The sequence below is a fragment of the Dipodomys spectabilis genome, unplaced genomic scaffold, assembly GCF_019054845.1.
Source record: "Dipodomys spectabilis isolate Male_0828 unplaced genomic scaffold, ASM1905484v1 ptg000096l, whole genome shotgun sequence".
Taxonomy (NCBI): domain Eukaryota; kingdom Metazoa; phylum Chordata; class Mammalia; order Rodentia; family Heteromyidae; genus Dipodomys; species Dipodomys spectabilis.
In genome coordinates, this window is record NW_024870773.1 from 14515391 (window position 1) to 14538493 (window position 23103).

At 38.0% G+C, this 23103-nt stretch overlaps 1 protein-coding gene across 1 annotated transcript in view; it reads left to right on the plus strand.

Moving 5' to 3' along the window:
• Window positions 1-23103, plus strand: part of Cubn (cubilin) — a 233934-nt gene that overhangs the window by 39791 nt on the left and 171040 nt on the right. Inside the window, exons 18-22 of the mRNA XM_042685932.1 lie at window positions 6498-6642; window positions 7051-7229; window positions 9878-10043; window positions 10450-10663; window positions 12062-12192. Of these exons, the coding sequence (XP_042541866.1) occupies window positions 6498-6642; window positions 7051-7229; window positions 9878-10043; window positions 10450-10663; window positions 12062-12192 (835 nt within the window). The remainder of the gene's footprint in view (window positions 1-6497; window positions 6643-7050; window positions 7230-9877; window positions 10044-10449; window positions 10664-12061; window positions 12193-23103) is intronic.

Consider the following 23103-nt stretch of genomic DNA (forward strand, 5'->3'; position numbering starts at 1 on the left):
TAAACCAAACTAATGAAGAGCAAAGGGCATGAAGGTGTACACTTGTGTTCCCAATTACTCAGCAGGTGAAGGTCGTGGGATCACTTTTAGGGTGGCAACATCAGGAGATCGTACCTCAAAAATACAACAGACAAAAGGAATTGGGGTGTGAGTTCAAGCACCAGTACGTAAAAAAAATTGCCAAGGGAAATAATCAAAAACTACAATTTTCCAATACTATGTAGTTTCTCTCATCTTCTATTCCATATCCCTTATTTTCTCATTTGGGATGAGATTTCATTCTTCTCCCCTTAACTCTTGACTAGCCAAAGAATAGTTGCCAGTTTTCAATACCAGATTTTTGCTTCAGTTAGGGGTGTGTCAGCCTGAAACTCAGCTGGCAGGCCGCCACATGTTAAGTACTACCATATGAGGTTCTGCTTCATTCAGCTTTTGGATTGGACCAGGATTATTGTCAGCCTATTCGGTTTGTTAGCTTGGGAGTTAAATGTTAACGCTTAAAGTGAATTTTAGCAATTGTAATAAACAAAACCAAACCAAATCTGGAGTCACCGCATGCAAATGCATGAACACACATGTGAAGGCGTGGCTTTGAGTGCGGACCCATTCCAGATGTTCAAGCTCACCGCTTGCTAGGCGTTAGATCTTGTGCCTCAATTTTCATTTAAATTATGCCTTTCAGCCCCATTAATTTTAGCTCTTCAAACGGGAAAATCATTCCTTAACAAGAACCAGGAGGTTTTTGTTTGTTTTGTTTTGTTTTTAGCCAGTCCTGGGGCTTGAACTAAAGGCTTGGGCACCGTCCCTGAGCTTCTTTTGCTCAAGGCTAGCACTCTACCACTTGTGCCACAGCATCATTTCCAGCTTTAAGAACCAGATTTTTACCAGTACTTTCTCTTCAGAAAATTGGATATAAAAATCAGAAACCACTTGGAATACTCCATAGGGCAAAATGCATCGGTCATGGATTATCTACTAGGTTTTATGACTGAAATAGTCAATATATATTAGATTGATAAAGAAACCAGTAAGAAAAACAAGAGAGCACTAGGAGTTTGTGTTGTTCCCTGCGATTGCTTTGCAACCATAATTCTCTGCAGAATGGATTTTTTGTGATCCCTCTGCAAAGGATCATTGCATAGATTCACCAGACTTCATAAAACAAACGAACAAGCTAACAAACTTCACTTTGTATTAAGCATCTTTTTTGTTTTTCTTTTTTTGGTCAGTAGAAGGGCTTGAACTTAGGGCATGAGCACTGTCTTTGAACTTTTTTGCTCAAGGGTAGTGTTCTACTGCTTGAGCTACAGCTCCACTTCTAATTTTCTGATTAATTGGAGATAAAGAGTATCAAGAACTTTCCTGCTTAGGCTGGCTCTGAATGTTGATCCTCACATCTCAGACTCCTGAGTAGCTAGGATTACAGACATGTTCCTCCAGCACCTGGCTTGCTAGATATCTTTATCTAAGTTGTGATGCAGTAAGAAGCACTAACAAGGGTTAGGAATGTGGTTTAGTGGTAGAGTGCTTACCTAGCATGCATGAAGCCCAGTTTGATTCCTCAGTACCACATAAACAGAAGTTGGAAGCAGCACTGTGGCTCAAGTGGTAGAGTGTTAGCCTTGAGCAAAGGAAGCTCGGGGACAGTGCTCAGGCCCTGAGTTCAAAGACCCAAGCCTGGCAAAAAAAAAAAAAAAAAAAATGGAGGGGAATAACAATGATCAGACATGAGAAAATGATAGCAAACAGAAGAATTCTGTGGCTTACAACTAGTATTTCTCTTTTGTGCATGTCAACACATTAGCTTTAGATCATTCAGCTCAGGGTTCTGCGGCTGTTTCCTATGTCTTTGCCACAGTGGGATCCAGGCTTCTGGCCTTTCAAGAGAAAATAACAATAATGGTCGAAGCCCAAAATAGTCTCCTTGGAAATCAGCCCATCTCTTCTCTCATTCTGTGAGGCCCAGCAATACCTGGGCTTAACCATACAACCAATGGAATGGACTAGAGATGATTCTCCTTAGGGAGATAAAGCAAAGTTACATGGCAAAGGGCATATATAAATCTCTTCTAGGAGGGAAATGAATCATTATTCAATAATAATAATAATTTTGTTTGTTTGTTTTTGGGTCCAGTCATGGGGCCTGAACTCTGGGCTTGGGCGCTGTCCCTCAGCTCTTCAGCTCAAGGCTAGCACTCTACCACTTGAGCCACAGTGCCACTTATGGCTTTTTTCTTTTTTGCTTATGTGGTGCTGAGGAATCGAACCCAGGGCCCCATGCATGCAAGGCAAGCGCTCTACCACTGAGCTACCTTCCCAGCCCAATAATAATAATTAATAATAATATAATGCAGTTTATTCTAGTTCACAAACACAAAGGAAACAGACTTTTCTTGGAGAGAAGTACAAATTCAATAACCCTAAAATAGCTCCTGTGCTGAGAAAGTACTAGGGGTCACTTTAGAGCATTTGATACATTTTATTTCAGCATCACTTTCAAAAGCTGGGTGGTTAAAGTATTGCCGTTGCTGAGATCCTAGGAGAATACAGGCTTTCAGAATTAATAAGGTTTCCTTTCCACAGAGAAAGAGAAACATAGCCAAAAATCAATTGCACCTCCTAGGTTTAGGGCCCTGGAGCCCTATAAGTTCTTTTTAAAAACATTTGGACTACAGCTGCCTCTCCTTGCTAAAGTCCTTGAGTTTCATTAATCAGGGCCCAGGGGAATGGCTGGCTTTAAATTGCTCGGATGCTATTTGCTAGTTTTTTTCCTTCTTGTCATCTTCTAATGGGCAACATAGAAAAGAGAGACTATAATGTTAGAAGAAGCAAATAGATCCCTGGGGGGAATGGGACACAGGAAGATATCTTACTCTGTGTTTCATGCTTGCTGGTTTTCAAGACCTGTAGTAGGACATTGCTTAACACACAGCACCATCAGACCCTTAGAGTAACTCAAGAATTTGTGAAATACCTGTTTGCAAAGCGGTTTTGTCTCTTCCTTGTTGGATTCTTATGAGGGGGCTTACAGAACTTGTCTCTTCCCTCTGAGGTTTTCTGCAGGGTTAGAAGGAAATTTAACATGACTTTACCTCAGCAAGTTCTGGTGGCAGATGTTGTAAGACCTTAGAGAAAGGCTGGTATGAGTCTGAATCAGTGGATAGACATGTGATTCTTTTATCTGCGTAACACCGGGTCATATGCCAAAGCCATAAGTTATTTAATCACTGTTTGCTTTTAAGACTTAGGAAAGTTTCCATTATTGTCATTGTAGAGAAGACTTTGATTTTACTCCATGAGCACCTTTGCCTGCATTTTGGAATCCTACAATGGAATATTGGAGGTGTAGGATTCATGATACATTTTGTCAACTCTACACTTCTCCCGGTCATGAATGACAGATGTTTGTACTTTACAAATCTTCCCTTGACTCTTTTCCCTTCCTTTGGCCTAGACAGTTCCTGATTGGCATCCAAGCCTCATTGTCAAGGCTATTTTTGCTGAGAAATATTCCACCATCCCCTGGATAAGATTACAGTCTTTGCTAAGCTGGTAGTTTTCTACTTGAAGAAATTGCTTTTATATCATTGTTTTACTGTTCAAAAATGAAATTCACTTTCTATACACTATGACAAAAACATCAGGTTGTAAGAGGAGCCAGACGTCAGTGGCTCACACTTTTACTCTGAGCTACTTATGAGGCTGAGATCTGAGGACCATGGTTCAAAGCCGACCGGGGCAGGAAAGTCCATGAGACTCTTATCCCCACTAAACTATTTAAAAAGCTGGAAGTGGAAATTTGGCTCCAGTAGTAAAGTGCTAGCTTTGAGCACAAAGAGGCTTAGGGACAGAGATCAGGCCTTGAGTTCAAGCACCAGTATGGACCAGAGAACAAACAAACATTAAGGGGAATGAAAGTAAACCAATAAAATAATGCTCACACAGGCTGTGAAGCAGTCAGCTGGGAAGTTCCTAAATTTCTATGAGTGCTGCCTGTGTATGCAATCTGACAGCTATGTGGGTTGGGGTGACCCACCCTTGGCAGATTTTCAGGACCAGAAAGGGAAGAAGCTCTCCTTCTGTCTACATTCAGGGTTTCTTAAAATCATGTCCAATACTCTGTGTTTGCTAAATAGAAATAGAGCTAGATTGTGTGCTTAGTAACAAAATTTGTACCTGTGTGCTTGCCACATGCCCAGGACTTTGAGGAAGATCTGTGCTGTGTGATTTTCTCACTCTGCAGCTATCTGATGCTCTGATCCTTTGCACTCTCAGTAGTGCCCCACCCCCACTGTGATAATAATTAAAAATAAAAATAAGGAAATATCCCCACAAATTTCCCAAATGTCTAATCATAGAGCCTAACAAAAATCATTCTTAAGTAATAACTCGATGCCTTGCACCTTGCTGGACATCCTATGCTTTTTTTCACCTATTATTAAGTTGATGCTTAGTAGGTCTGACTCACAGTGCCATTGTCAGCTTAGGTCCTGGTACTTATTGATACCTTGGTGACATTACCACGGTGAGCAACGTAATTGTAGTGTTACCTCTAGAATTACTGTGAATGATAGGAGCAGTGTATACATGCATGCAGTAATTCTCAGGAATGCAAACACACTTTTTAGCAGTTGTGGATCTATCATTTGACTTCTCTTATTACAGCTATTAATGAAGCTATATATATAGCTTATTATTTCAAACAACCCTCTTAGTACTTTTGTTCTGATACTTGATTTGGCATATGAGGCTACTGTAGATTATGAACTTGTTTTTCTAGAAGCATTCTTAGGGTTTTTCGATATATTTTCTGTATTAGATGAAATAATTCCATGGTTTCTGTTTTTTAATCTATGTTGGGATTTGGTAAGAGCATTCTGAGAAAAATTAGTTGGAAGTTATTTCATATATAAGAATAACGTAGAACAAATTATATATGGTAATTATCTATTCCTTAAAAACTTTAAGGAACTTAAGTAGAGTACCTTCTGGGAGTTTTTCCCTGTGTGTGTGTGTGTGTGTGTGTGTGTGTGTGTGTGTGTGTGTGTGTGTGTGAATTATTTGGTAATGTTTTCAATTTTATTCATGGATTACATCTATTCAGATTCTATTCTTTTTCTCCTAAAATAACTCATTTTAAACATTCAAATATAATGACCCAAAACTGTATGTTTAATTATTATATTTTATTTTATTTATTTATTTTTCAAATTATTTATTGTGATTAAGTGGTTACATAATTTTCCAAATTTCTCAGTATTGTGGGCTAGTGATGCTTAGTTAAAGTCACAAACACATTCTAACTTTCATGAGGCAAATTGTCTATGATGGTCTATAACATTTATGAGTTCTATGAGCTTTGCAATACAGTTATTTCTTCCACATTGGGTGATATGTACATTTCTTTTGTTTTGCATAGCATCAGCTCTTCCCTCTTTCCCACTTGTTCCCTCCCTCCCATTGCTGCCATTGAGTTGCTTAGTTCATTTTGGTCAATGGGGTTATTTAGTAGTGATTCGACCAGATGAGTGAAGTACTTTTTTCTTAAGTCTTGTGAATTTTGTTGCATCACCTTACGTTTTGGATTTAACATCCACTTATCAAGGAGACCATGTGCCATTTGTCTCTTTGCTCTTGGATTACCTTGCTCAATATGATTTCTTCTAGCTCCATCCATTTCCCTGCAAATGCCATTATTTTGTCCTTTCTAATGGCTGCATAATATTCCACTGTGTATAGATACCACAATTTTTGGATCCATTCATCTGTGGTGGGACATCTGGGTTGTTTCCATATTTAATTATATTTTAAATATTTCTTAAGCTCTATGTGTTTGTGACATCTTTGTCACTTTTCACTTTGTGTGTTTCTGCTTAGTTTGTCCTTAATAGACTTGCCAGAGATTTGTCTTTTGTATCTGTATTCCCCAAACTCCCTCCAGTGACTCATGCTTATTCTACTTTACTTCATATTTTATTAATTTTTCTCTTATTTTTACTTTATCCTTTCTCATTAAATGATTTTCTATCACAGTTTCTCTGCTTCTCCTTCTTTCTTTCTCATCTACTGATCTTCTTTTTTTTTTGTTTTCAGTAATCATACCAGCTTATTCCATATGTTCTTTTGATTAATACTTTTTAGAAACAGTTTTGCTACACTGTATTTGTGAGCTTTTGTTGTTTACAAAGTAATCCAAAAGTGTGCATTAATTTAGGACATATTCCAGATTCTTGTGCTGTGGAACTCCATTGGCTTAAGATATTTATAAATATTTACTGTGGTTGCTTTGAGCTTAAAAGTAAACACACAAACCAAAAAATGACTAGCTGCTTTATACTATCACACATATATATGTATACACACTAAATAAATATAAATATACACTACTTAAAAGTTGCAGCATTTTGAGTACACTATTGTGTCATTACCAAATAATGGCACCATTGTTAATATAACTTCATTGATTAGGATGACATCTGTTTTATTTTTCTGTTTAGGTGCGAGACGATACTACCTTACTTGGGAAATTATGTAGCAATGAACTTTTGACTCCCCTTAGATCTATTACTAATAAAGTCTGGATCAGGTTTAAAACAGATGCTTCCATCCAAAGGGCCAGTTTTAGAGCTGCTTATCAAACTGGTAAGTGCCTAATTTAACTGACAATAGTATTTTAATTATTGACTTAATATAGTCATCTTATGTCTTCAAGTTGTAAGCAAAATATGCTTAGAAAAATGTCATTTTTAAGCCAGGCACTGCTGGCTCTTGCCTGTAATCCTAGCTACTTAGGAGGATGAGATCTGAAGATCACTTTTTGAAGCCAGCCCTGACAGGAAAGTCTCTGATCTCCAATTAACCATTAGAGAACCAGAAGTGTCACTGTTGCTCAAGTGGTAGAGCACTAGCCTTAAGCAAAAAGAGCCCCATGACTGAAAAAAAAAGAAAGAAAATGTCATGTTCTACTAGACACAAAATTAGGTCTTGTACAAAAATTGAGGGCAAAGGATTATTTGCGGGCAGATGCTACTTTCATTTTTATATTTACAGCTTGTGGGGGAGAAGTCACTGGAGAAGGAACCATTCGCTCTCCTTTTTATCCGAATGTTTATCCTGGAGAAAGGACCTGTAGGTGGACCATCTACCAACCCCAAAGCCAAATAATTCACCTCAATTTCACTGACTTCCATGTTGGAACTTCCACTAACTGTGATACAGATTATGTTGAGGTAAGAATAACAAAAGAGAAATCCCTTGTATATGACTACACATACTGTAGTATCTCCTGTGGCTATACATACAAGAATTGCTAAGAATATACTATGTAACTGAATCTAGACCTAGAAGTCCAGTTGTTCTAACATCCCCAAATCAATGAATGAATATATGATGTCAATAATCACCTTATTAGATGCAGAAAAAAAGCAGCCAGCAAAACCCAGCACCTTTTCATGACAAAAATTTAAGAAAAGGAACTTCCTTAATCTGAAAAAAGTCATTTATCTATTTAATTATTTATTTTGTCCTGGGGCTTGAACTCAGGGCCTGGGTGCTGTCCCTGAGCTGCTTTGTGCTCAAGGGTAACACTCTACCACCTGAGACAGAATGCCATTTCTGGATTTTTTTTTTTTTTTTTTTTAGTAGTTTATTGGAGATAAAAGGCTCACAGGGACTTTTCTGCCTGGGCTGGCTTAAACCTGTGATCCTCAGATCTCAGCCTCCTGAGTAGCTAGGATTACAGGTTTGAGTCACTGGCTCCCAGTAAAAGCATTTGTTAAACAACAACAACAATGAACATACAATATAATCTTTAAGCATGACATATAAAATGCTTTGGAACTTCATTGGACATTCTAGTGAAATGCTTTGCCTTATATCAGTAAAAACAAGTATTCTGTTCTTGTCGCTACTGTTCATGATATGGAATTTCTCATTAAAGCCATGGAACAAGGAAAAGAAACAAGATGTATCTTGAATGAAAAGGAAGGAGGAAAATGATCTTTATGCACAGATAACTGGAGCTTGTATAGAAATGGCAATACTCCCCAAATTGATCAAAAGATTCTATTCAATTCCTTTCAAAATCTCAGTAGTTCTTTGAATAAATTCTACAAGCCAATTGTAAAATATCTGTGAACCAGAATCACCAAAGCATGCTTGAGCAAAGTTGGAGGATTCACAGTTCCCAAGATCAAAATTTATTTTATTTTATTATTTTTTCTTGTGAAAATACCATACAAAAGGGTTACAATTACATGGACAAGGTAATGAGTACATTTCTCATCAAGCATTGTTGCCTCCTCCTTTGTTTCCCCTTCCCCTTCAAAATTTAGAACAAAGCAGCACTCAGTACAATGAACTATAGGAGTAGCAATGTAAATATTGATCCAGTGGAAAGATCGTGATGCCCCAAAATAAACTTGTATTTGAAGGACAATTGATTTATTGAAATGATGCCAAGAATTAAAATGTACTTTTTACAACAATTGTGTTGAACATCTACATTTGAAAGTATAAAGTTGAACTCTTTCCTTATGCTCTCAAATGTGGGTTCTATGGCCATGAAAACTTTTTAGATTATGACACAAAATGTACATACAGCCAAAGGGGAGGGAAAGATTCATCAGGCTTCGTTAAAATTGAAAATAACTTGGATTTAAAAATAGATAGAGGATAATAATAGGTATTTCTTTTTTTAATAAGTTTTTATTGTAAAAATACTATACAGAGGGGTTACAGTTACATGAGCAAGGTACTGAGGACATTTCCTATCAAGCGTTGTTGCCTCTTCCTTTGTTTTTCCCCTACCATCCAGGTATTTCTTTAAAGATAGAAATGGAGTGTAAGTATTTGATAATAAGCATTGCTCAATACCATTATTCTTCGGGAACTGCAAGTCAAAACCATGAAGTAGTGGTGCTTAGCCTTTAAGATGGCTATAATAAAAAACTCAGATAGTAATGAGGATGACTAGGGTGTAGAAAAACCGAACCCCTTTTCCATTGCTAGTGGGACTATGAAGTCATGAATGTTAAAGTGTAACCATACAATTCAGCAATTCACCACCAAAGAAGGGTTTTAAATTAAAGAGAGCTACACGAAAGTGAGCATGGGAATATTCCTGCAGTCATTGTTATCACATCATATGAAAATAGCATATACAATAATTATTGAGAATTTTAAAAGTAGAATCGACTTAAATATTCATCAACCAATGAATGAATAAGGAAAATAACACATTCAGCAGAATATCATATGGTATTAAAAAATAACTTGACTAATGATAATGTCAGGACATGGGTTAATTTTGAAAGCATGATACTTCTTAGGCCCAAAGGAACAAATATATAATTTTATTTTATTTATGTATTTATTCATTTATTTTTTGTCAGTTGTGTGGTTTGAACTCGCCCTGGGCACTATACTTGAGTTCTTCAGCTCAAGGCAAGAGCTTTACTGCTTGAACCACAGCAACATTTCCGGTTTTCTGGTGGTTAATTGGAGATAAGAGTCTCAGAGACTTTCCTTCTCAGGCTGGCTTTCAACCTTGATCCTCAGATCTCAGCCACCTGAGTAGCTAGGATTATAGGTGTCAGCCACCAGCACCTGGCATAATTTTTATTTGTTTTAAGGAAGGCCTGGAATAGCTTTTAGGGACAAAGAATAGCTTAGTACCTCCTAGACCACTGGTTTCAATGACTAGAGATTGGCTGTTAATGAGTATGAGGTTTTTCATTAGGTATTTAGAAATTGATTGTGTTCTCAAATTGATTTTAACTGCATCAACAACAGCATTTCAAAAATGATCATTCTTGAGACAATTTTCGAAAGTGTATTATATTGCAAAATACGTGTGGACGTTTCTGTTTTACTTCAGATTGGCACCAGCCCTATTTTAGGTTCTCCAGAGAATACAAAGTACTGTGCCTCCAACAGACCTTCCGATATAACCTCCATGCACAACATTCTCTATGTCACCTTCGTGAAAAGTTCTTCTCCTGAAAATCATGGTTTCATGGCTAAGTTCAGTACTGAGCATCTGGGTAAGACATCGTGTCTTTCTCTTTTTCAGCTGATAATTAGGATAAATTAACACTGGAGCTAGAAGTATAACTTAGTGGTAGAGTGCTAGTCTAGCATGGGAAAGGCCCTGGGTTCAACATAAGTCCCGGGCTGCAAAATGAAAGTTCCCCAAACTTTGTAAGCGTACAATAGAAATAAATCATGTAAACATTATCCTTATAGTGAAAAAGTAAAAAGTACACATAAAGACAATAGACAATCAACACATAACAACAGTTACTTGCTCTATTAATAAGTCCAAAAACACAAAAAACAAAAAAAACACGAGTTATCTTGAGTGACACATGAGAAGCAGCCTATTTAATGACTGTGAGATCCCTGCTGTGATCATCATTAGTTATTTATTTATTTACTTATTTTTAACAGCATGCGGAGAAGTTCTTACAGGGTCAACAGGAACCATCGTAAGTCCCGGCTCTCCTGTCTATCCCAATGGTGTCAACTGCACCTGGAATATATTAGTCCAGCCTGGCCACTTGATTCGTTTTGAGTTCAAAAAATTCCATCTGGAGTTCCATTCCAATTGTACCAAGGACTACCTAGAAGTTTATGATGCTGGTACAGAGACTTCTCTTGGCAGGTGAGGTTTTTTTCATGTGTGTATGTGTTACTTGGCTTACTTATTGCTTCATATTTTTTTTTTTTTCAGAGACGGGTAAAACCACTTAGCACCACTTTCTCTTATGTCTTCTTTTCAAGTTGATGACATATTTTTATCTTGTAGTCCTTGGTATATTTTGAATTACACATAAACCATGGAATGGTTAAATCTATACAATTAAGAAACATATTACCTTACTCTATTATTATTTTACTGGCAATAGCAAAAAACAGCATTACAAATATACAATATATCCTCAACTAGAGCCACCTTGCTTTGCAATAAATTTCTTGAAACTTATTTCTGCTTTCCAATGCTAATTATGTATCTTTTGACAAACATCTCTCCATCCTTACTTTTCCCTATTCTAAACACTGGTGGAAGGACTATTACTTACACTACTATCATAGAAACTGTTTTTTGTCAGTCATGAGTCTTGAACTCGGGGCTTTGTGTGATGTCTCTGAGCTTTTGTGCTCAAGGCTAGCACTTTCCTGGTTTGAGTCACAGCTCTACTTCCAGTTTTAGGTTTTGGAGATAAGAGTCTCATGGACTTTCCTGCCCTGGCTGGCTGGGAACTGTGATCCTCCGATCTCCTGAGTAGTTAGAATTATAGGCATTTTTAGAATCTTTTTTTTCTGAGTAAAAGTTATCATTTCTTTTTAGCAGAACTATGACATAGCTTATTAATTAAACTCCTCTCTCTCCATTGGTTGATTAAAGGCAGTAGATTGTACTTCTGTGGGGATTACTACTGAATGTACTGTTCTCACCTGCTATATAGACAGTTTATTCATTGGCAATATTCTTTTTTTTTTTTTTGGTTGGCCTTGGGGCTTGAACTCTGGGCCTGGGCACTGTCCCTCAGCTCTTCAGCTCAAGGCTAGCGCTCTATCACTTGAGCCATAGCGCCACATCTGGCTTTTTTCTTTTTGCTTATGTGGTGCTGAGGAATCGAACCCAGGGCCTCAGGCATGCAAGGCAAGCGCTCTATCACTGAGCCACCTTCCCAGCCCAAGAATTAGTGTTTTTTGAACTTACACTATCTTGTTTCCCTTCATTACATTTTGATGACAAATTTATTAATGTGCTATGTGGTGGTTTACTATAACTTATGCTTTCTAAATTTATTAAAATTTCTCCAATGTGTAAAGTGATACAGCCACACACACAAGACCATTTTGCCAAAGTAATCATGATCTGTAGCAAGTGTGTAAATTAGTTTTAGTGAACTATAATTGTTTTTGTTAAAGCGATTAAAAGTGGATAACAAAGCCATTATCATAATTACATGTCCTACGTTTTAATATGCCATTTCAAACATTTCAATTGAACGTTCTAAGACCCATGTGTCTCTTCTTTCTTGGTTTGGAATAGATACTGTGGAAAGTCCATCCTGCCATCTCTTACCAGCAGAAGCAACTCAGTAATGCTGATATTTGTGAGTGACTCTGATCTTGGTCGTGAAGGCTTTGAGATAACGTATACCTCAATTGATGCATCAAAAGGTAACAGATCAGCATAACATGCTTGCTCTCATTGGTTCCTTTGGAAACATTACTGACATTTTCTAACGCACAAGGAGAATACATCATCCTAAGTCTGTGCCCCACAATGAAAGCTGTATTTTGGAGAAGTATAGCAGCTTACAAATAGTGCAATGATTAGACAGAGATATTGTATCAATATTGATGCAATTAAATATTAATTTTATGCTATACTAAAATTAATACAAATATTGTTGTGTTGAGTTCATTTCACTGAATCATTTATATTAATTCAATACTAGTTACTTTTCATTTTCCCTCAGTATTGTTTTCTAAATTTAATAATTGTACTCTGGTTTTGTTTTTTTTCTGTAAGGGAATGTGATTCTTCTTTGGAATAGTACACTGGTCAGTCATGCTAGTACATGCCTGTAATCCCAGCTACTCTGGAGACTGAGGCAGAGAGATAGAGTTCAAAGCAGCCAGAGCTACATGGTGATACTCTTTCTCCACCCCCTTTCCCAATGTACAAGAATAGAATTCTGAAGTTGGGGGATAAAAACACACAATTCTTATAAGTAACTGTGAATGGTTCAGTTAACAAGTGAGTAATAGAGGCAGAGTGAAGTAAAGAATAAGAATAGGCCCGGGCATTGGTGGCTCACACCTGTAATCCTAGCTACTCAGGAGGCTGAGATCTGAGGATCATGGTTCAAAGCCAGCCAAGGCAGGAAAGTCCATGAGACTCCTATCTCCAGTAAGCCACCAGAAAACCAGAAGTGGCGCTGTGGCTCAAGTAGTAGAACACTCGCCTTGAGCTGAAGAGCTGAGGGACAGTGCCCAGGCCCAGAGTTCAAGCTATACAACCGACAAAAAAAAGAAAGAGAAGGAGAATAATACAAAAACTATGATACAGGGCTGGGAAGGTGGCTCAGTGGTAGAGTGCTTGCCTTGCAAGCCGGAGGCCCTGGGTTCGATTCCTCAGCACCACATAAGCAAAAAGATAAAAGCCGGAAGTGGCGCTGTGGCTTGAGTGGTAGAGTGCTAGCCTTGAGCTGAAGAGCTGAGGGACAGCACCCAGGCCTAGAGTTCAAGCCCCACGACCGGACCCAAAAAAAAAAAAAAAAAAAAAAAAAAAAACTATGATACAAAGTATAATCACTCTTGTAATTTTTGATCAAGTTGAAAATTCTATCCAAACAAAAAATTACTAATTAGACAAACCTTGTTTTATGAAAATAACAACAGAACTAGAGCAGAAGAAAATAAAAGAGAACAGCAGTGAATTCTACAGCTGCCAACCAGCACTTTCTTGGCAAAATGTACATTTTTCTAAATTTGACCTAATGGAATCGAGCCTTTTCGATATGTCTTCCTTTATGTTCTCCTTTTCTTACTATTTGCTTTTCATCAGTCTTTTATTCCTTGAAAATGCAGCATAGTAAGAAGACCTTTGCAGGCAATTTCTTTGAGATAGGTGGTTTAGAGATGCTCTTACCCAGAGCCTATGGCACTTAGAAGGGCATCAGGTTTTGCTAGGTTCAGGGTTGCCCTTGAGATGTGGGCCATTTTCGTAAGCCTGGATGCATCATGTCAGGGAAGACATTTAATGGACAGTTATCATCAATGCAGATCTGTAGTAGACCTAAGGTGACCCTGCTTACTAAGCATCCCACAGCCTCTGGATTGTTCTAGAAAAATAATACCATTTATTCAGCCCCTTTTGAGAAAAAACTGGGAGCTTTTCCTGTATCTTGGCATGTTCCTTCAGCACAATCTTGTGTCTGGAGATCTCCAGACATTCTTTTGTGTGTGGTTGCCAGCCAGTCCTGTGGCTTGAACTCAGGGCCTTGGCACTCGCTGTACCTGAGCTTCTGTTTGCTCATGGCTAGCTCAGTACCACTTGAGCCACAGTTTCACTTTCAGTTTTCAGGTGGATAAGAGTGTCACAGGCTTTCCTACCCTGGCTGGCTGTGAACTGTGATTCTCAGATCTCAACCTCCTGAGTAGTTAGGATTACAGGTGTGAGCCACCACCACCATGCATCCAGCGCAAGGCATTCTTTTAAAGTCTCTATTCTGTGTAATAACTCTCCCACTTGGAACAGTTACCCAATCTCTCATTTGTTTCTCTTCAGGGGGTCTGTCCACTTCTCCTCCATTCTAGGCAAAAATCACTATTCTCTGTAATAGTTCAAATTCTGTTTTCAATGCATACGTTTAGATATCCTGCTTGCAACCGAATATGTATTTTTATCTCTGATGAAACCCTGTGGAGAAAATCATTCATGATTCAGCCATAGCACATGTGAAATGAAATCCTGAGGATTCATAATTGATTCTGTGATTGATGTGTTTCCTGGATTCTGTTCAGTTGGTTAACATCCAAGAGCCTAACTTGGTTTCTCAAGAAATTACAGTGTGCACATAATTTTCCGTATTTCTGTAGTTTTATCTGTCCCATATGTTTGGCCCCAGATCACACTGAATATTAAATTTGGAGTAAATCACTTGAACTCTTTGGGCTCCAGTTTTCTCATCTATGTAATTAAAGGGTTAGATTTGATGATCTTTGAAATGTCTCCTAGTTCTGATCATCTATGTACATAATTTTAATTTGTTGCATGAATGAACTGGCTGTCTCTTAAATAACATATACTTTAGGCAGGGCATCCTAAACATACCACAGACATCGTTGTAATAACATGCAAAGTAGGACACAGCTCTGTAAGAAGTGAAATGACTCCTGATACTCTGCTGGCTTTTGAGGCAGTATTTCATTAGAAACAACTAAGAACAAATGAAATCATGGGGCAAGGAGCAAGTTAAAATTTAATTAAAACAAGTTTTTAGGAAGGTAAGAGACAAGTTAAATGAAGGTAAATTAAACAAAAGCAAACAAGTGAGCATACACAGTAAGGAACTGATAAAAGAAGTAAGATAGGGATTGTAGCTCATCCATAGCAATGGCTTGTTATGCACAAGACCCCACTTTAATAATCCCAGCATGGGGGGAGGAGAGAGAAAGAGAGAGAGAGAGAGAGAGAGAGAGAGAGAGAGAGAGAGAGAGAGAGAGAGAGAGAGAGAGAATGCGAGTACGAGAGAGAGAATCCACACTGACTTTCCTATGAATTATTCATTATTTTACCTTCTATTTGGTCCAGACATATCTGAAATCACAGACCAAAAAGTACATATGTTCACCTTGGGTTGGGCTGACTGGTCAGTGTATGCCTGCTTTTTGCTGAATAAACTCATAGGTCTGACTAACAGTTAAATCATTCCAAAGATGGTCAGATTCAGGAAGCCATATGGCACCATAAGCTTATAAATCTGGGTCCTATCTCCGTTTCCGTAAAGCAGGGTGTGAGCTATTGGCTTGCAAGCTGAGAGATGGCTTTGTGTATTTTTCAGAGAAGAGCTGGGTTTAGGAGTATTTCACAGGAAGTCAGGCTGGCGGAACCCAGGCAGTGGGCTGGTCCTTCAGGGAAGTCTCAGTCAGAAGCAGCTTCTGACTTGAAAACACAGAGATGGTAGGTGGAGAAATTATCAGTCCTCATCTTCTTTAGATGTCTTTCTGTGGAATGAAATAGTGTCAGGGGAAAGCATTCATGGCAGCTTGGTTGCTGGCCCTGAACCTATTTTATCGTTCTAGCAGAAATCTTTTTCAGAGCCCTAGTGTTGGTTTTGGTTGCTAGCTTCTAGCTCCTCAGCACAGCCAGTGTGCGTTTCCTGCTGATATATTTCCTGCCTTCTTCTGATAAAGCTGAGAATTCTGGAGTCAAGCTCAGTTACTTTTCCATCTGTGGTTCATGCCTCGTGGCTGTGGTGCCAGCTCTTAGGTATGCATTTGGGAGGGAAGCGATCAGTTCTTGACTTCTTCCCTCATCACTCTGGGTTTCCCTCCATCCAGATGTGCCTGGGATATAAAAATGAAAGAAGTAGCAAGTAAAATATTGCCAGGTAGAAATTCATGTGGTAGTTCTAAGTCAATGATCATGAGCTTCGCAGTATGTGCTGCTTTTAAAGTACAAAGTATTTGAATCTTTAAGGAATATATTTGGATAACGACCAACTTAAACTGTAATTTTATATTGTACTAATATCTATTACACATACATTAAAAAGTAGTTCTTGTAAGAGGGGATTCTAAGTATATAAGCAAGAGATTGGGCATAGTGGTAATGCCTATAATCCAACTATGGAAGGAGGTAGAGATAGGAAGATCAAGATCTAAACCTAGACTGGGCAAACGTGTGAAATACTATAAAACCAGACGAACAAAAACAATCTGTTTGTAACATCTCTGTGATGTAAATGCATATTTAGGACATTAAAACCAAGGAGATAATAGTCTAGAATGTTGAACCTATCTTCTTCCCTAAAATTATCTTTTCCAGTTAGTCAGTCTAGGAGCCAAATAAATAATCAGATCCCAACATATAATCTGTATCTTTTGCTAGGTGTTGGCTAGCTCCTTTAAATTCTGTAGATGAGCAGCATATAGGATGGCCGGTAACATTATAGTAGTGCAATGGCAAACTTATCCTTTTCTGCAAAAGAAACTTTACAATTGTGCTGGGAAATGACAAAAAACCAATATAAGTTAAAAGTGAGCCCCAATGGGCTTCCCCCAAGTTCCTTATTTCCCACATAAAGTGCTCACCAACTCTGTAGAAGGGGGATTAGATTTTGTCAGTTAACCTGGAATGAGCCTAGAAAGGACATACAGGAGTAGGAAGTGAGGAAATAATCATCAGAAGGATGGTAGCGCACTTACTTGGAGGAAATGGGCAGGGATAGCTCTGCTTCTATTTGTGTGTGTGTGTGTGTGTGTGTGTGTGTGTGTGTGTGTGGTCGGTTGTGGGGCTTGAACTCAAAGTTCTGGGTGCTGTCCCTGAGCCTCTTTGTGAGAGTTCTGCTCTATCACTTGAGCCATAGTGCCATTTCTGGTTTTTGAGTTGTTAATTGGAGATAAGATTCACATGGGGACTTTTCTGCAGGGGTTGACTTCAAACTGCAATGCCAGAGGCATGAACCACTGGTGCCTAGCAACTTTTTTTTTTTTTTTGTCGGTCGTGGGGCTTGAACTCGGCCTGGGCGCTGTCCCTCAGCTCTTCAACTCAAGGCGAGCGCTCTACCACTTGAGCTACAGCGCCACTTCCGGTTTTCTGGTGGTTTATTGGAGACAGGAGTCTCACGGTCTCTCCTGCCCGGGCTGGCTTTGAACTGCGATCCTCAGATCTCAGCCTCCTGAGTAGCTAGGATTACAGGCGTGAGCCACCAGCGCCCGGTGCAACTTTTTTTTTTTTAGTTGGTGAATATTCTCTTTCATGGAGCCCAAAATAGTTGTAGAGTTACTCTAGCAGAGAATAGTTCCAATCAAAGGACACAGATTCAGAGTTTGAGGAGTTGAAGTTAACTCACAGGCCTAGCAAAAGCAACTGTAAGTTGCCTCTTACACTTAGAATAAAAATACCAACTAGAATACTTAGCCATAATATTGCTGGTCTCTTACTTGCCTTCATGACTAAATGGGCCTTTTTGTTTGATAGAGACACTAGGAATATTAAGTAGCACAGGATTTACAAAGATGGGAATAGGTGCATATTTTATCTTGGTCATGTTGCAACTAAGTGATTTTTCAGAATTCAATTTCCAGAGTCTCAGATTCCTCATAGACACATTCCTGGATGTGTCTCAATAATGGAGGCAAATAAATGGAGTCATTTGGTATTAAAATTTCATTATAGCTGTGAAGAATCCTGATGTATCCACATTTAACATATCATTACTGATACCCAAGCACTATTTTATAGCAGATATTCAAATCAATGAGATTAGAAAAAAGGCAACAACTATTGTCATCTAGAATAATGGTAAGGTTGTAGTTTGGTATGCTGCTTCTTTTCTAAGGCTGAAATTGAGCCTGTTGTTTGATTTTTTTCTTCTGGTCTGGTTTAGAGAATGGCTCATTGGTTTGGCTGTTTATTTTTTAATTTTATCTATATGATCTAAGAACATATGGATTCATCAGAGACCAAATCTCATAAGTACTTTAGAAGCTATGATGATGTCCAGACTGATCCTTACTTTAATATGATTAAACAATGACATAATGTATTTGAGGAGGCAAAGCAGAGAGATGAACCATTACCATACATCTAGGACCTTCTTATCTTACACAATGCCTTCCTCCAGCCCCTGAATAAATGTATCTTGTTCCTGTGGCTCAGAGCTGGTGGGATTGATACATCATTACAGAGTTATGATTATTATTATGCTTCTGATTTGCTTCTTTGATCATGAGCTTATTGCTCTGGTCCAAATACTTCTTTGAAAATGTACACTGAGGCAGACAAACATTATCATTTTTAGAAAAGTCCACTTTACTGATTTTTGTAATGGTCCACAAAGGACATTTGCATATGCTCTCTCTGGTTTTTTTTCTTCCTTTTTCACTTAAGGTTGGCCAGGAAAAAATATAGGCGAGTTCTGCCAGCAGTTGGCTTTGATCTTCAGAGATAGGCTTTTCCATTACCATTTCAGTGGGACACATATGATAAAGGAATGTACTTTTCATCTTCATCTCTTTGTAAGTGCTTCCAGACCAGAATAGCAATCCAACTGCTACTGTTACAAATTTTTTTCTTTGTCAAGATAAAACAAAAATAAACATTTTTATGTGTGCATCTTATATTGATGTGATATGCATCCTAACAAGGCATATTCTCTTGTAGAACACATCCAAATTTATTTATTTGTGCTTTGTTAGAGAGCACCAGTGGAAACTTAACAATACTATTTTCCAGTATTAATTTCAGTTTCAGAAAGAGTCATTTATTCTATCACAGGAAAAATAGTGAACATTTTACATGCATCGGTATTAGATAAAATAATTTCTTTTGATGTTGTTGTTTTGATTTTTGAATCTCACTAATTGATTCACCCAGTCTGGCCTTACACGAGATCTTCCCAACTCAACTTACTGAGTGCTATCTTTATTATTTGTTTTTGAAAATACAGTTAATCATTTTATGCAATATTCTTATGTGTCTGTTATTACTTTGTTCTAAAACTTTCTTTTTAATTTAGTGTTATTTATTTTTATTATCATCAAGTAGTTGCTAGATTTAATGATGTGGACCATCATACCTGGCCAAAAGAGAAATTCCTAACCTTTCAAGAATTAGTTTGATCTGACAAATTGGCTCCACTTTGATTTTTTTTTTTTTTTTTTCTGTTTATGCTTGTTCTGGCCTTGAACTGAGGGCCTGGGTGCTGTCTCTGAACTTTTGTGCTTATGGCTAGTGCTCTACCACTGTGAGTCATTGTACCATTTCTGGCTTTTTGGTAGTTAATTGGAGATAAGAGTCTAACACACCTTCCTGCTTGAGCTCTCTTTGAACTGCAATCAGATCTCAGCCTCCTGAGTAGCTAGGATTACAGACATGAGCCACATTGTCCAGCTGATTTTATTTCAGCCATTTCAGTTTGTTAGATTACCGTTTGTAGGGTGTGTTTGTCTCACTTTCTATTACTAGTTTCCTATTCCTTCATTGGCCTTTTAATATTTTGCTTGTTTCCTTCAAAAAAGATTCATCTATAACTTACCGGTAGTTCTGCATTGTGTTCGCATGCAACTGCTTATACCTTACCCCTTGAATTCATACCTGCCACTCACACTATATGAATGCAATCATTGCAAACTATCTATCTACCTGACACTTGTCGGTGCTACTTCAATAACATCATTCCCTTTGTATATTATAAACTGTATGTCATGATACTAATTTTGCTTTAAATTACTAAATTTTTTTTAAAGAAAACCTATTCTCTATGTTTACTCAGTTACTTATTGTTTTTAGTGTCCTTTATTCCTTCTTGCAGATATAAATTTCTACTTAAAATCATTTCCCTTTTACCTGTATGGATGTTGTTAGAATTTCACATAATACAGACCTTCAATGGATGAGGTCTCTGAGATTCTGTCTGTCTAAAACTTTATTCTCACAACCTTTTGGCTAGATATTTAAATTTTTAAATAAAATGTGCATTCAGTTTTTTTCCTTGCCACTATGGTTTCTGATTAGAAGGCAGCTGTCATTCATAACTTGGTTTCTTTGTATGTAATGAGTGTTTTTCTGTTGTCATTAATTTATTATTCCTTGTTTTTATTAGAAAATAGTTTTGTAACTAGTATTTTATTAGTTTGTCTAATACTTTATTAGTTCAGCTAGTTTGACAGTTGAACCCATGTGACTTGTCTGAATTAGAATTGACTCAACTCATTGTGCCTAAGTAAATATACTCAGTCAAATTTTGAAGAAACATAGCTCATATATCATCCTCTTGCCCTCACTTCCTTTGACCTGTTTCTACAGTCTCTTTTTCTTGGTCATTAACCATAGGTGGGTTAACCTATTGTTGCTCCATTCCAGGATTCTCACTGTGCATTTTATGTAATTCTTTCCTCTTGGGTAAATCAGCATAAACAATTTCTATACAAACATCTTTACTTTTTCAGATCTCTTTTACTTCAGAGTCCAACCTCACAATCAACCTATGAGTTTTATTTCAGTTAGTATACATTTAAGTTATAGAATTTCCATATTGCTCTTATTTTTAGTAATTTTCATTTTTGTTCTACTAATATTCTGTTTACTCATTAAGACTTGTTTAATTCTTGGAACATCTGCCTGATGTTGGCTTTATTTTAAAAAAAAATTAATGTTTTTTATTGTAAAGATACTGTATAGAGGGGTTACAGGTACATGAGTAAGGTAATGAGTCCATTTCCTATGGAGCATTGTTACCCCCTCCTTTGTTTTTCCCCTACCATCCCTTCCCTCCCACCTCCGCAGCTCCTCACCTCCCCACCTCCCACCCTTGCACCCTCCTCTCCCCCTCCCACCCAAAGTTGTAACATTCATTTTCAACAGTAGTGTCCTGTATATCTCATTGTTACAGTGGGTCAACCTGTATCCTTATTTGAGCATTTTGTTCTTTCCCTTCCCTTCCCCAAATTATAAAAATGTATATACAAGATGCAGGGCACCAGAATCAAATACAGTGAAAACAGGGGTTATACTGTGGGGGAGGAACATACCAAAGAAACAAACAAATCACATAGTACATTATAAATACGTTAAAAACAATAGCAAGAAAAAAAACCACTTGTGTCCCTATCTTGGGGTTCACTTTGCTTAACATCAACTTATATGATCATATGTACATAGCTTTTGACCTTTTCTGCTTGTCTTAGACATATACTAGTTATTGCAAGTAAGAGAAACCATGGGACCTATGTCTCTGTGGGTCTGGGTTACTTCACTTAATATAATTTCTCTGATGTTTGCTTTCAAGCTCTTTTGTCTTTAAATTCAATATCTAGGCTACCTGAATTATGTGACCACATTTTCCTTTATGATTTCATTGAATGTTGGGTTCACAGTACTCCATTTTTAAGTATTAACAGTAGTTTCTGAGTTTTACACTAGACCTTGTAAATGACATGTAGGCACTGGATTTTCCTTCCTTCCTTCCTTCCTTCCTTCCTTCCTTCCTTCCTTCCTTCCTTCCTTCCTTCCTTCCTTCCTTCCTTCCTTCCTTCCCTTCTCTTACCCTCTCCTCTCCTCTCCTCTCCCCTCCCCTCCCTTCCTCTCCCTTCCCTTCCCCTCCCCTCCCCTCCCCTCCCCTCCCCTCCCCTCTCCTCTCATCTCCTCTCCTCTTCTCTCCTTTTCCCTTCTCTTCTCTTCTCTTCTCTTTTCCTTCTTATTGGTCAATGGGACTTGAACTCTGGGCCTGAGTGCTGTCCCTGAACTCTTCAGCTCAAGACTAGTGCTCTATCACTTTGAGCTACAGAGCCACTTCTGAGTTTTGAGTGTTTAATTGTAGATAAGAGTCTCACAGACTTTCATGCCCAGGCTGGCTTTGAACTACTATCCTCAGATCTCAGCCTCCTTAGTACCTAGGATTACATGCACAAGCCATTGGCTTCTGACTTGGATCTTCTTATCTGGTTAGTATCTGACTAATTGCCTTGTATTTGTATGGGGTCCTTTTTTATTAAAGTGCATTTGTGGAAATACCTAGAGAATTCCTATGACTTTCTAACTTGCTACCTCTCAACTGCCCAGTCCTAATCATCTCTCTAGGTCTTGCTCAGACATACAGTTGCTTTATTTTTGGTAGAGAAGCATTTAGAGAAGGTGTGGCTGTGGTTTTCAGTTTATGAAGTCTAGTCTTGTTTCAATTGGATACCTGGGATGGAAATAAGAGATCTCTGTTGTGGTTGGTAGAGAAATCTATACAGTCTCCTGCAATTGTTTTGACTACTACGTATTGTTTATGCCTCTAATTGAGTAGCATCTACTCTCTTGAATGTTCACCCAAGTCTCATTTTCTGTATACCCAACTCATGCTCAGTCAAGAACCCATGGGGAGCCCTCACCAGACAGCTAGCTCTCCTCTTTATATGTCCCAGATATTTTAGCAGCACTCAGCTCTGATCTCCGCTTCCTCAGCACCCTATCACTGTCATTTACAGCTTAGACTTTAGCTGCCATCTTGCTCAGATCAGGAACTTTAGCTGGCATCAAACGCCAAGAAAATCAGGAGTCCCACCTGTCAAGGGGACAGTTTTATACTTCCCTTTTGTTCCATATTTTTGTCCAGTTTCATAGTTGCTAACAAGAGGGGCTAATTCAGCATCAGTTTCTTATCACAGCTAGAAATAAAATCTGTAATTAAGACTTGATTACTATTATAGCATCTTGAAGAACTCCAACCAATCTAGTGAACAGGACTGAAAGGAGAAAAAGAGAGGAAATAAATGGGAAATAGAAGAGTAGGTTACAGGATGAGGATAAAGGTAGCTCCAAATTGAAGCATTAAGTGGGGTACAAAGAGAGGAAGGAACACATAGATACAT